At 35.9% G+C, this 13,479-nt stretch overlaps 1 protein-coding gene across 6 annotated transcripts in view; it reads left to right on the forward strand.

The window, feature by feature from the left end:
• The first annotated feature begins 384 nt into the window (after nucleotides 1–384).
• vps13b (vacuolar protein sorting 13 homolog B) overlaps nucleotides 385–13,479 on the forward strand; it is a 399,448-nt gene continuing 386,353 nt past the window's right edge. For all 6 annotated transcript variants that reach the window (XR_003675707.1, XR_003675708.1, XM_028469709.1 and 3 more), the window contains exons 1-3: nucleotides 385–509; nucleotides 4,164–4,322; nucleotides 5,255–5,398. Coding sequence is in view for 4 of the 6 variants with exons in the window: in XM_028469709.1 (XP_028325510.1) it covers nucleotides 4,176–4,322; nucleotides 5,255–5,398 (291 nt within the window). In the remaining 2 variants the exon portion in view is untranslated. The remainder of the gene's footprint in view (nucleotides 510–4,163; nucleotides 4,323–5,254; nucleotides 5,399–13,479) is intronic.

The following is a 13,479-nucleotide window of genomic DNA, read 5'->3' on the forward strand; positions in this document are numbered from 1 at the left end:
ATTATTTGTTAACAGGGTTGATTCTTTCTATAAGCCAATCTTGTAAAATGACAAATCCTTGAAGATACATTTGTCTAATTAGTTTATCTTATTCTACAGGCGTTTATTATTAAGCTTATTATGATGTGAATTGGTTCGTTTTTTATTTATTTATTTTGTTGTGGATGCGTTCACGGATCACCAAGTGCTGTTTATTACGCTGAAGTGAACATCTACGGCTATTACTCGTACTTGTCTTCAACTGTCTGTAATGAAATTGTAATCCCCCGTCGTCTTAGAAAATAATGTTCTGAGTTTAAAATACTGATACTTGATAACGCTCACTTAGGAAGGGGAAAATCCTGTGATTATAAACGCACCACCAGCTGTACGGAAGTAGCGTCGGTGTTTACTGATGACGTGTGTCCGGTGAACGTCGAGGGCTCCGGCTAACGTCAGTAAGCGCGTTAAATATGTTTTAAAAAAACACTGCAGCCGACAACCACCTGCAATTGATTAGCGCTTGAAAGGTGAGATATGCCTTCTTTGTTTTAATCAATTCTCCTTCATTTATCGTGTAGAAACGAAGTTAAAGTGACTTCTTCTTAGCACGTAGCTTAGCTTCGTAGCAGCTGAACGTCACAGAGCACAGCTGGCATCTGATGATAAATGCCCCTCAGAAACTTGAATTAAGCTTTTTGAACTTCTGTTTTCTGCAAACATTCCTATCGAATTACACCTAATATTTACATGAACATTACCACCGCTATCCAAATGTTCTACTGAGTTGAGCTACTGTAGCATGTAGGCTAACTGGTGCTTTTTGGTAAAATTTGGGTCATGTGCAGCACCATACTACTATTTTTGGTCTTTATGTACGTTCATACAGATTACCAGAATTACTCAAAACCTCATGAATACTCATTATGTTTTAGTGTTATTTATAGTGTAAGCAAAATCATTCCAACCTGGGTGATGTTGCTAAAGTTAATATCTCTTTTTTTTTAACCCAGATTTTACGTTGTGCACAAGTCTGTGGTAGAAATCGCGTTTCACACATCTTTTATTAGCTAAAAGAAAGTAAGATACTAATCTGCGTTTTATTTGACATCGACATTACATTTGAGAACACGCTCTGTGCTCTTGCATGAACCGGTTTATATTGTGTATGAAAGAGGCTTCTGCAACAATAATGGCACACCTATCTACACTTACAATACACATAAAATCAAGAAGTGCATATATATATATATATATATATATATTCATATTCATTCAGTCAGTGATTGACTTGCACCTAAATATAAAAAGGGACAATATGTGTGTGTGTTTTTTTTTAAATGTATGTATTTATGGTCACAATACATGTCAGGAGTATTTGATGCAGAAGCTGGTTGTGTTTACTTTTTTTATTTACTTGCTCTAAAAGGCAGCATTTTGTGTAAGTCGTACATGTAGTCTATGAATAATATTATAGGACAATGTCTGGTAGTGGTAGATGGATAAATCCATCCAAACAGCAGCCACACTTTGCTCTCTTGTGTTTGGATTTTGCATCATCATGTAACTTAGCTCCCCACACACACTCACACACACACACTAGGCATGGGCAATATGGACCAAAACTCATATCTCGATAATTTTTCATAAAATGGAGATCGACCATACAAATCTTGATAATGTTAATTCAAATAAAGTCTGAGCACAAAACAATTCTGGGTTAAATTTGCTGATGCAAAATGCCTCATAGGCACATTTGCTAACAAACAGCTGGCCATTATGTGCCACTTTTTTTTCCCCTCTGAGGGACAGCACGTGTGAGTGGGTTCTGTAGTGTGGCTTGTTTAATCATAAAATGACTATTTTGGTATGAAATTAGCTATAAAAGATATGCAATATTGTAATTACCTTCAAGAGGTTGAAGTGGAAACTAATAAACAGCACCATGACGTCTGCCGGTGTGCTTTAAAGCGCACGAGCTGACTACAGTTAGCAATGGCAGCACAGCTCAGCAAGCTAACGTTAGCGTGTCATTGTTGTTTAGAACAATGTAACGATCCCAGGGCAGAGAAGATTTATGAGCTGAGTGAGGAGATGATAGTGTGAGGAGTGCACGTGCATGCCTGTAAAGGTACGAGGGACATTAATAATGAATTTTATTACTCCCTGCCGGAAAGTGTAAAGGGGATATAGGTTTGATCTCCGTGCGTCCGTCCGTCCGAGTGAAATGGGACAGCTTTTCTCAGACACTGTTTAAGATACGATAACCAAATTTGGTGTGTGGCTTCAGGGTTTCAATACTTTAATGGAGTTCGAAAACGAGAAGTGCACAATTATTTTTTCCCGAGTTATTGACCTTTTTTTGTTTTTTGGACTCTGTTCAAGGTATCTTCAAAGGTGACAGCTTTTCTTAGAAACTGTTGTAGATAGGATAACCAAATTTGATGTGTGGCTTCAGGGTATCAATACCTTGATGGAGTTAAAAAATGACAAGTACGCAATAATTTTTTTACGGTGTTATTGCCCTTGTTCCGTTTTTCTTTACACTGTTCGAGGTATCTTCAAAAGGGACAGCTTTTCTTAGAAACCGTTTAAGATACTCTAACCATATTTGATGTGTGGCTTCTGGGTATCAATACCTTGATGGAGTTCCAAAATGAGAAGTGCGCAAAAAAGTTTTGAGGATTTATTGTCCTTGTACTTTCAAAGGGGACAGATTTTCATAGAAGCCGATTAAGATAGTTAGTAATTTGATATTTTTCTGATGCGATATGATTTTCTTATGTATACATTTAAGTTTTTAGACATAGGACATTTAGGAAAAGTTGTGTGTTATAATGACAACCAATCTGACGGGGGATGTTGATGACTATGTTTTCTTGTTGGATGTGTTTTCAAATGATTCAACTGTTGCTCCGTTTATATGAGTATGTAGTAAAAGCAGGTGGATATGCCTGGCTTCTCTCTTTTTCCATCTCCATGTTTGTAGATGTGATTGATCACATTGATCATAATGTTCTTGTTACTGCCTGTTCAGCCTGTTTATTGTTCAAATGTATGTTATTCAGTGCTTTAAATGAATTGAGTGCTTAGCAATGCCACCCATTTGGTCTTTTCACTGTGATTTGCTTACTTTGATTCATCACCGAGGAGATGCCGTGATGTTCATCAGTGTTCCGTTCGTCTATCTCAGTGTGCTCATCTATTTTGGTATGCAGATGATGTTTTCATATGGCTATCAAATGCACACAATAGTTTTACAATGTTGTGACTTGTAGATTCTTTTGTACATAAATTGAACTGTTTTGTAATAGACTAGTAGATAAGGATATATCAGTGTAGTTGACTCGGAAAATAGTCAGTTAGCAACTTCCCTAGTAAAACAAATGTATACAAGACTGTAAGTCAACTACGTGAACGAAAAGACAGAAATGTTTACAGAAATCACACGAATCTGAGAGAAATTCCCTCCACAAATGATTTACCCTTGGCTTATTTATGAAAGAAATCCAGAGCTGACAATGTGCTGGGAAAGATAGATAGTACTATGCTCTTGTTTCTTAAACAAAAAATACAATGAACCAAGAATAAAAAAGTTTACCTTTAAACTTTGCTTAAATTCTGGCCAAATTTGAACTAAAAATCACAAAAATACTGAAAGGTCATGAAAATTCATTGAGATTTTGCAATATGATGTTTCCACTTAGTGAAATATTTTGGCCGAAAATGGCCCAAAAACGCATTTTTGGTTTTCGGCCGAAACAGGATGTTGTGATGACACAAGTATCACGACTGTCTTAAAGGGGCCACGTACTACTGAATTACTCTTCTAAAAAGACTCAGACCTGCCCTAAAAGAAGTCACACTACAGGATTTATTCATGGATTTCGTCCCTAACCAGAGAAAAAGCCAAAAGTGGTGCCAAATATTGTGTTGCTGATGATTAATACAAAGATCTTTGTGACATTTTTCTTCTTTGACTATGACCCAGTATTGTTTTTTTTGTTGTAAAACCATATTGAGAATTTTTTTTTACTATGTATCACTTATCGCCATTTTGAGGAAAAATATTGCCCAATGTTACATTCATGTGGATGTTACAATGTAAAAGTGATTCTCTAGATTATGAATGCACCGCAGTAAATGACATACATTTATTTCCTAAAAAACGTTTCTTTGTCCAGGACGTGGAAAGGATGTTGGAGTCGTACGTCACACCGCTCTTGATGAGCTATGTGAACAAATACATTAAGAACTTAAAGCCATCAGACCTGCAGCTGTCTCTGTGGGGAGGAGATGTGGTGCTGAGCAAGCTGGATCTAAAGCTGGATGTATTGGAACAGGTAATGGAATGGAATGTATGCTTAATGGAACATCAGATCCAACAAAACTTTCTTTAAAAATATCGTTGGATATGTTTGTTGTATTTTTATTTAGGTGATTTACACACACGTATGTGAACTCGTGCACGCACATACATGGAGAATGATTAATTTACTATTAGTAGTACTAATTTTGAAGTTTATACTGTAATACTTTTGAATGCTTTTTGTAATGTTGCCTATAAAAATGTTATATTTAACAGAAAATTATGCTAATATTTGGATTACATGTAATTATAACCTCGTTGTAGTCCAAATTTCTGTCATTAGGGGCTCTTATTTATATAAAACATTGTGCAGGATCAATACTAAAAGTCATTTTGTGTAGATTTTTTTTGCATTAATGGCAGCTTTTTAAAATATTTTTTCTACTTGGTATGAATAATAATAATAATTACAATAGGGTCCTTCTTGCTATTCTGGGCTTCGGACCCTAATAATCTACTAGTTTGTAGCTTCCAATAAGCAAACTAAGATTGTTCATGTGTGAACAATATAGTTTTTTTTTTTTTTCTCGTATCAAATATCAATTCTTTTTTGCCTTAGCCATCTCGTTTTCATCACATAAAAAATGGGCCAAAAGGTTAAACTGTGATAAAAGTGGTATTTGGAAACTGGAAAATTGTGCCTAAACCCTTGTAAAAACCTTGGAAACTGTCCTACTTGGTTATTCATTATTTTCCGAAGATAAACTACACCTAAAATGTGAAATAAGAAAATATTTTCTCAATAAGGTTTTTCTTGGTAAATTGTGTTGTTTTTTTTCTTTGTCTTTGACTCTGAGAAAAGCCATCTTCTGTGCTCTAGTAGACAGTCTGTCCAGTGTTTTCTGTTATACTTGTAGATAAGCTGTTGGGTTTTTCCCTGACTTTTGTTTCTTTACCTAATTATAGGAATTAAAATTGCCCTTTACATTTATGAGTGGTCACATCCATGAACTTCGCATCCACGTACCTTGGACAAAGCTGGGATCGGAGCCTGTGGTAATCACCATCAACACCATGGAGTGCATTCTCAAACTAAGGGATGGAGCCCAGGTTAGTGCTTTATTTTATTTTTATTTTTATTTATTTTTTTATTCCTGAATAAGGGAAAAAAAACATGACCATTAGAGGTGGTTAATAAGCCTATTTTCTCGATTCAGTTTGATTATTGAGGTCTCGATTCGATTACAAACCGATTCTAGGTTATTAAAGATTAGTGATTACATTTTTGATTGTTGCTGATTATTGATCTTCCATTTAACATCGGTCTGTAAGTAACACCTCACAACACCTTCAATATTGTACAGTGTAATTGAAATATCCCAATTATATATTTTTTTTATATAATATGTAGTCTTTTACTGTTTAAAAATGTCCATTCTTGTAAATAAATGCCCAATTTATTCATTGATTTTATTCTAATTTTGATTGGGTTTTTGTTTTAGATTTTTTGTGCAGTGGTTTGTATTGTTTATCATTCAAGTTCAAGTTTATCATGCAAGTTAAACATTTTAGTATTAACTAAATCCCTATTGAATATTCAGCCTGCTTCTAAAAATCTCCGAGATATTGTTTTTATTAGATTTATTGAGGTTATATTTTAAGGTCTTCCAGTTTTTTTATTTTATTGAATTGTATAGATTATCCTAATGTTTATGGTAAATAATGTTGCAACCCATTGGTTAATAACACATTTGTCAGTTTTTCTTGTTCCTATTGACTATTGATCTCTGTTTGAGTAATAACGAGCAACAACATTCTACACTACAAAATATGTACTAGAACAATATATGATCCGTGCTGATATCAAATTGAAAGTAAAGAAGTTGCATCGGGACACACTTACTCAAAATGTAAACAACAATTTATATGATAATAGAATACAATATAAAAAATCCTTTAAAAGTTTAGAGACTGAGCATTGTGAAGTATTGCTTATGAAGAGAAGCAAAGTTACATCTGTGCTAAAGATTACGTTACACGTTTTTGGTCCTCTGAGCAATATCTTGCAACTAATTCCATAAAATTCCTGAAAATTAAATTTAAGCTTTGGACACAAGTTCTTAGAGAAACTACTTACTGTGTCCTAAAGTTTTCAAAAGGTTCTGAAATTAAACTTCATCTTTCCACGACTCCACGTTTGGAGGACTTTAGTGAGTGAGGAAGTTAATGACAACTAAAGAAGTGTAAATCAAAGATGTGTCCTCTGGTTTTACTCCAACCTCAGCTGTACAGTTTGATCCATGTAACAATGTTATAATACATCAACAAAACCTCTACCTCAAGGGCTCTATGATATGCAACTATTTTAGGAAAGTGTTGTATGAAAAGAGTTGAGATTTATTTTTACGGTAGGGTCTGGTCCTGTGCTGCCACCCATGTAGTTTGCCAAACTGAAAGTGGAAGCCAGTGCTCGGCTTCTGGCCCTTTGTAAGAAGGTTGAAGCTTCAAGGCCAGATGTCCCAGAAGAAACACATTTCAAGGGAAGTCAATTACAGCTAATTATATAGACTGCGGGAAAAAGATTTGTAACACATGAGCTTGAGCTGCCCAGAACTAATGGTAAATATCATACTATGCAGGTGGCTACTGCTCATGGGATCATGTTTCGATTGCACTGGAAATTGAGCTTGCTTTTATGCGCTGTACACAGCTTCAGGTCACAGAGGTCTACTAGTATTGGTGTAATGCATGTACTCTCAAAACATATATTTGGTGCAGATGTTTACTAAAAGACTGAGGAAAAGGTTTTGTGCAATTGCTAATGACATTTGGACAAATTATTCAGTGGTATGTACACCCAGGAGACATAATTTGGAGTAAAGCCAGACTTGGAACAGGATTCCTTCTAGCTTGTGGAATTTAAATGAGCCACTACACTTTTCCTTTTTGCAAGTGAGCAGCAGCAGGCGAACTACTGTGTTCTGAAGCCAGGAAATGAAGCCAGTGCCTTGACAGGATTTTAGTTTTGTGTATTTTACTCGTTTGCCGCAGGGCATTGATTTTGCTCTTCGATATATTCATGAATATTTATTACTCATGAAACAAACAACAATCATTTATGTTTTGAATAAAGGAAAATTAAGGATGCACTGAAATAAAAATTCTTGGCCAAAACCTAAAATGATGAAACTAAACCGAAAGACCGTATTTTGCCAATTATTAATAACAATGTATTTGAATTTATTTAGCTCCTTTCTTAGACAATCAGCTTTACATTGTATTTATTCTTTCAATCCACACATAGTGGTGGTAAGCTACAATTTTTGCCACAGCTGTACTGGGGCAGAAGTAAGGTTGGCACCAGGTAGCCCGCATGGACCCAGAATTCTCGTCACCAATGAGCTCCTTCTAAAATCTGATTTACTTGTCAGACTTCAAACCCACACAGATAAAGATAGATGTAGTCAGAGCCTCAGTAGAGTTACCGTACATACTGCTGCACTTCAGAAGTTCTTGTATTAACATATCCATCTTTAGAAAAAAATGTCATGAAACGTGACATGTTTTTAAGTGTCAGAGATTTGGTATATGAGTTGTGAACCGTTCAAAAACGCAAAGTGGATCTTCGAAAATATTTTTTTCATAATTGTTAAATTGTAAAAGTACAAACATGTTACATGTTTTGCGATTATTTAAAGTTATTAGAGGCAGGTAGTAAAATAGGAACATGATGATTTCCTGTGAAACGTAATGAAAATGAAACAATTGCATAAATAAAGAGAAATAAAGTGTTGCGTGGAAACTCTGTGGCTCTGTGCTGTGCTTTCTGCATTAAAAGCTGCCAATTTTGAGTTGGCAGTAATGATTACAAAATGACAACACTAGTTTGTAGCTTCTAATAAACAAACTAAAATCTGACTTATACTATTTTGTTACATCATGCCTTTCTTTGATTTATCCAAGTTCACCGTTAGAGCTTTGATCAACTTTGTTTTTTCTTTTTTCTTTAATATTCTTAAGGGGAAAAAATGCTTTGAGACATTAGCTGCTGGTTGAAAGAATTGTGCCGCTCTGGATTTGAGAGTTTGGTTGTGTGACTGCAGGGGAGATGTTTAATGTCATGTGTATGTGATCATCAATAGCCATTTTATAAAGAGTTCGGAAGTTAACAACGTAAACATTAATGTTGAGCAGTGATTCCCGACCAGGGCTAATTAGATCAATTATTGGTCACTTTTAATTAACACAATAACTTTACTAATTGGTTAATAATTTCTCTTGTACTGAATCCCTGAACTGGACAACACTTTGTTTCAAAACTAACTAATCTAGTTATCTAGACCTTATTGGATTAACATATACATTGTGCAAAGAGAAAAAAGTAGTCGTTTAGAATAATCTTTAAAAAGCAATAATGTACTTAAAAAAAATACAAAGAAATTCTTTCAAGGTTTATTAAAAAAATAACCATTTGATAATTGATTAATTCAACAAGACATTAACATAGTGGAATTAAAGCTAATTTTATGCCTGGGATTCCTCTGTCGTATTATGTTTTACAACACTAGGACGGGAGCATTTTTCAGCACTGCTTTGGGTGAGTCTGCTTGTATCAGAAGTCTTTGTGGAGTTTTTTTTTTTTTATTGCTGCTAACACATTGCAGTTATTAGCATTAGGTGGTAGCGGTGCCAGCGTAAGCAGCATGCCTCACATGCTCAGGCTGGGCTTGTGGTTAGCTGATGGAGACATCTGAGAGACCAGAGCCTTTCAGATCTAAATCGGGAACAATTTTTCCTTCTTTCTCATTCACTCTGTGTCTCCTTGTCTTTGATTTTTTATTTTTTTTTTTCAAACCTTCTAAATTAGTGCTGGCCCACTCTTTGTTACCCTCTTTTCAAGTCTATGTGCAGTAAGGGTTTCTTTCCACTTTTACACTCAACTTTCTGGCACGTACTGCTGTTGTCAACCCCCCAATTATCTTTTAGCAGAAAGGTAAGTTATTACCATCAGGAGTGCTTGATGAAGGAATGATTTCAGAAAAAATCATAGTGACTTTCTGTAATTAAAAGAAAAACAAAAAAATCAGGCTTTTACAGTTTTCCCCAAAATTACACTGCACTGCCAGCTGTTGGCTTTTCTTGTATTTGGCTTTTTATTTGACCTGATGGTTTACTTTAGGGAGCTATGACATAAACTGTGTATGAACAGACAAAGTACCAATCAGTCATTAATATTGTGTATGGAAGAGGACTTTCCTAAATGCTCTCTACTCTTTTACAATAATACATAATCTGCATTAAGTAATTTTCTAACTGAACAGATTAAAGGTTTATTAAACTCTTTGTGAGGCAGTGATTAAAATTTTAAGAGTTAATCACTTAATCTTACTTGATTAACTTGTATTTAACTCAACAATTAGCACAACAAATTGGACGTGTGCTCAAAAAAAAAGCATGCATTTTTTTCCTTTGTTGCTGTAAAGGTAATCCTGAAAGCGGAGCATCGCTGACACACATTTGAAACAAACTAGCGACTCTGTAGCTTCGGAGTGGAATCTGCTAGCAGAGCAGCGTTTACCTGGTGCCTCACCCAGCTACAGAGGTACCAGTCTATATTTTCACTGCTTGTTATCAGGATAGCAGAATGTTTCCACCGTTAGTTTAACAAAGCGTCTGTTTGCGGCTTAGAGGTGTTGGTTGTATCTGATAATTCAAAAAACCCAAATGAAGTCTCGTTCTCTTGTGCGCATGTCTTTGTTTGTTCTGTGCAACAGTTTACGCACAAGTTTTTGAATCTGCCTTAATGGTGATGAATTATTTCAACGCTTTCTGTAAATAATGAGTTAACGAGTAGGTAACTCTTTGACCTCCCTCCAATAATATTTATGTAATTGTGCTATAGGATTTGTTTTTTTTAATTGTAGTACTTTCGTACTAATCTAAAGTAAATGTGTAGTGAAACAATAATGCAATGTAAAGCGCTCTGATTAAAGCGCAACTTAATTTGAGTTTGAAAACGCCACTAAAACATTGATCCATGTTACAAGGTGGCAGTTTGACAATAATTTGCTAAATTTTCCACACTACCTCCTTTGCCTTTTTTATTCATGTTTAATGGTCTTTTTTATCATGTGCTACTTGATATCATCCGCCTGTAATAAGGAGTTTTTTTGTGACTGCTGATGATAATATCTTTGTAAGTGGTAACACTACAGGGACAACCTCTTAGGATGTTTAAACAAAATACCCTGAAGTCAGTAGCCCCTTTGTGACTCCCTGTGGGTAGCTCTGTAGCTAGGATCTCTGATGTTTTTCTCTCTTATTTTAGGCCTGATAGAGGACAATATGAAACAGCTAGCTTTATTTCAGTACAGTCGAGTCATTTTAGGGAGTATTTCCTGCATGTGCGTCACCAATGTTGTATGTTTATTATCTTCAAATTTGGAGTTGAATTATTTTCTAATTATAAATTTACTCTTGCCTGATCCTCTAGAATCACCTACTCTCATCTACTGTATGTAATGGGCATGCTATATTTTTGATAGAGATATGTGATAATTACGGCCCATCCATTTCAAAGGCAGTTTATGTCAGTTGACATCGGTATGGGTTTTCCCACCAATATATAAAAGAAAAATGTGTCCCTTGAGACAAATTGTTGAAAATAAAGCACTTTTTTCCTTGAAAGTTCGCTTAATGTGGTAATTACCTGGAGATTTATAATGTGACCTAAAAAAAAAGAGATTCTGTTGTTACTGATAATGAAAACACCCACGTCTATTTTGCGTAAACTAATCCCACAATCCTCTCATTGGTAAGATCAGAGCATAATGTTGTTATTGCTTAAAGGGGACATATTATGAAAAATCTACTTTTACAGTTTTTTATCACATATGAGGTAACGAGTGTCCACCAGCACACAAAATTTGAAATAAAACCATCCAGTCATTTGTTTGTGGTCTGTTCATTTTGATTGATTAATCTGACCTAGTTCAGACTTAAATCCTTCAAATTGGCAAACATATCATCCCAACTGTGCATGCGTTTCTTTTATTATTTGTTATGTCTAAACTAAAGTGACGTATACTGAGTGAATATAAACACTCTAAACAGAAAAGACTCATTTTGTGTCCCAATGGGACATTTTACCCACATAATCCACATACAATTTAAATAAGAGAGAGAAATGTGTCTTGATCTTTTTATTCATGGTAAATATCTATTAAGTTTGTTTGATGTAATGAAGAGCCATTAGCATCTTATTGGTAATTAAGTCGATGGATGCATTAAAGACCAAGTGGTGTTTAACAGAAGGTATCATGAAGGAATTTTGATCAGCTCTGTTTATTCATTTAATGTCACAGAGGGTTTATTATCAAAGTTTCAAGCAGCTTATGTGTAAAAGAAGTGACTGCATACCATGTAAAAATCCTGGAACCATCCCAAAATGTCACAGTGTGTCAGACAGTAAGTCACTTTTGTTGCTGTCACGCCAGCAGGAAATAATTGTGACGAGGAACATTGTATTAAAACATTTTCCATACTTGCTGTGTTTTTGCCAGGAAGAGAGATCAAGGTGACAATGACTAGAATTTACAGGATAAATGAATCAAACATGGAAGGAAATAATTATTATTTGCCGATGGCAATAAATGAGTTCAGGTGCTCGAACATTAAATATTAAGCAAGAAAAACTGTGCTTTGAGGGCTTTTCCAACCTTTTGAAATAGTCTGAATTCATCGTGTGTCCGTAGTGTATTAAATGGTCTTTTTTTGGTGAAGTTTTATTTAAGTTAAGCCTTATACTCTTGAGTGTAAGGAACATAATACTAGTACTACGAGTGCGAAGAATGGGGGGAGCTTTAAGTGCTACCCTTTGGGCCATCGATTGAGGGACAGGGCTTTTCCTTGTCAGACCCAGTGTGTGACTGTGTTTGTATATGAGTGATTCAGAATGAGTGGGGGGTGTCGTTTTAGATAAGGAGCTATTGGGTTTCCTTCATTTATTTTTTCACTCTGCAGGCGTTCGGCCTTCCCAGCCTGACCTTCATTCTGCTGGCCTGCTGCTTTGATGTCAGCATGAGTTTGCCAGCAACCTGCAGAGGAAAAACAACAATAACAAAGAGTGTTTATTCAGCATCGGTCTGCATGCTACCATTAATCTACTTAAAGCAGTCTGAAATGAGCCAGTTTATTCAATCTTAGGGTCAAAAATTGTCTGGCATTTATGAGAAAGCTGCCATCTTTAAAAAAAATAAAAACGTTTCGCCAGCTAAAATTGTAACTGACTGCATTAGTAAAAGATTATAACGGTACATTTGACTATGGCATAGCAATATATTTGGGCTTAGCAATAACTGACCATGATACATGCTTAAGAAAGAAAGGGATTACATTCAGCTAAAATACATTCATCATGTGGATACTTACTGTTGAGGGGCTTCTCCTGATGGCTGGAAGTAGTCGGGTTTGTCTAATGTTTAAATACTGGTAGTAATGTGTGTATGATCTTCCAAACTGTCTCAGCATATGACCTCCTGGTCATTGAGTGGAAGAAGTGTGTTGGAGGACAGAGGTCATGGCTGTCCTTCCTGGGGCTCAACCCTCCGTGGGTGCCCACTTACCCTCTGAGTAGGGGGTCCACCCTCATCTGTCACTCACGCTGCCAGGACCTATTTTCTTTTTGGCCGCAGCGTCTCCAAATACTTCTTCTTTTTCACTTAGTCTCAAGTACTGAACCATTTTTGGCTCCAAGACAGGTTTCTGTGATTGCATTCCATCTTTTTTTCTTTTATCTCCTGTCATCTTTTGTCAATACTTAGTTGAAGTACAGAGAAAAACAAAACACCCAAATCTCTTCCTTGATCATTGTCGTCTTCTCTTTTTCTTCCCTCTCTCTCCTTCTCTCCATGTCCTGTGCCCTGAAGTGGCATCGGAGGGATCAGTTTACCCAGCAGCAGCTGAAACAGGCTTCGTTTTTCCCTGGGCTTCCATGTGAAAAGGCATTTTCTTGCCTCTGGAGAATTACTCACTGCCCAGGTTGACATTGAGCACTTAATTGTGCTACTTCCAAATCTGGCTGTCTTGTTCTTTAGTGGCAGTTCAAGCTTTTGAACCCAGTGTACTCTTGGCTTGTAAGGACTATGCATTCCTTTAGGTATAGATATTGAGCATCTACATAGAGGGAGACT

This window comes from Gouania willdenowi, chromosome 16 (assembly GCF_900634775.1).
Source record: "Gouania willdenowi chromosome 16, fGouWil2.1, whole genome shotgun sequence".
Lineage (NCBI taxonomy): Eukaryota > Metazoa > Chordata > Actinopteri > Blenniiformes > Gobiesocidae > Gouania > Gouania willdenowi.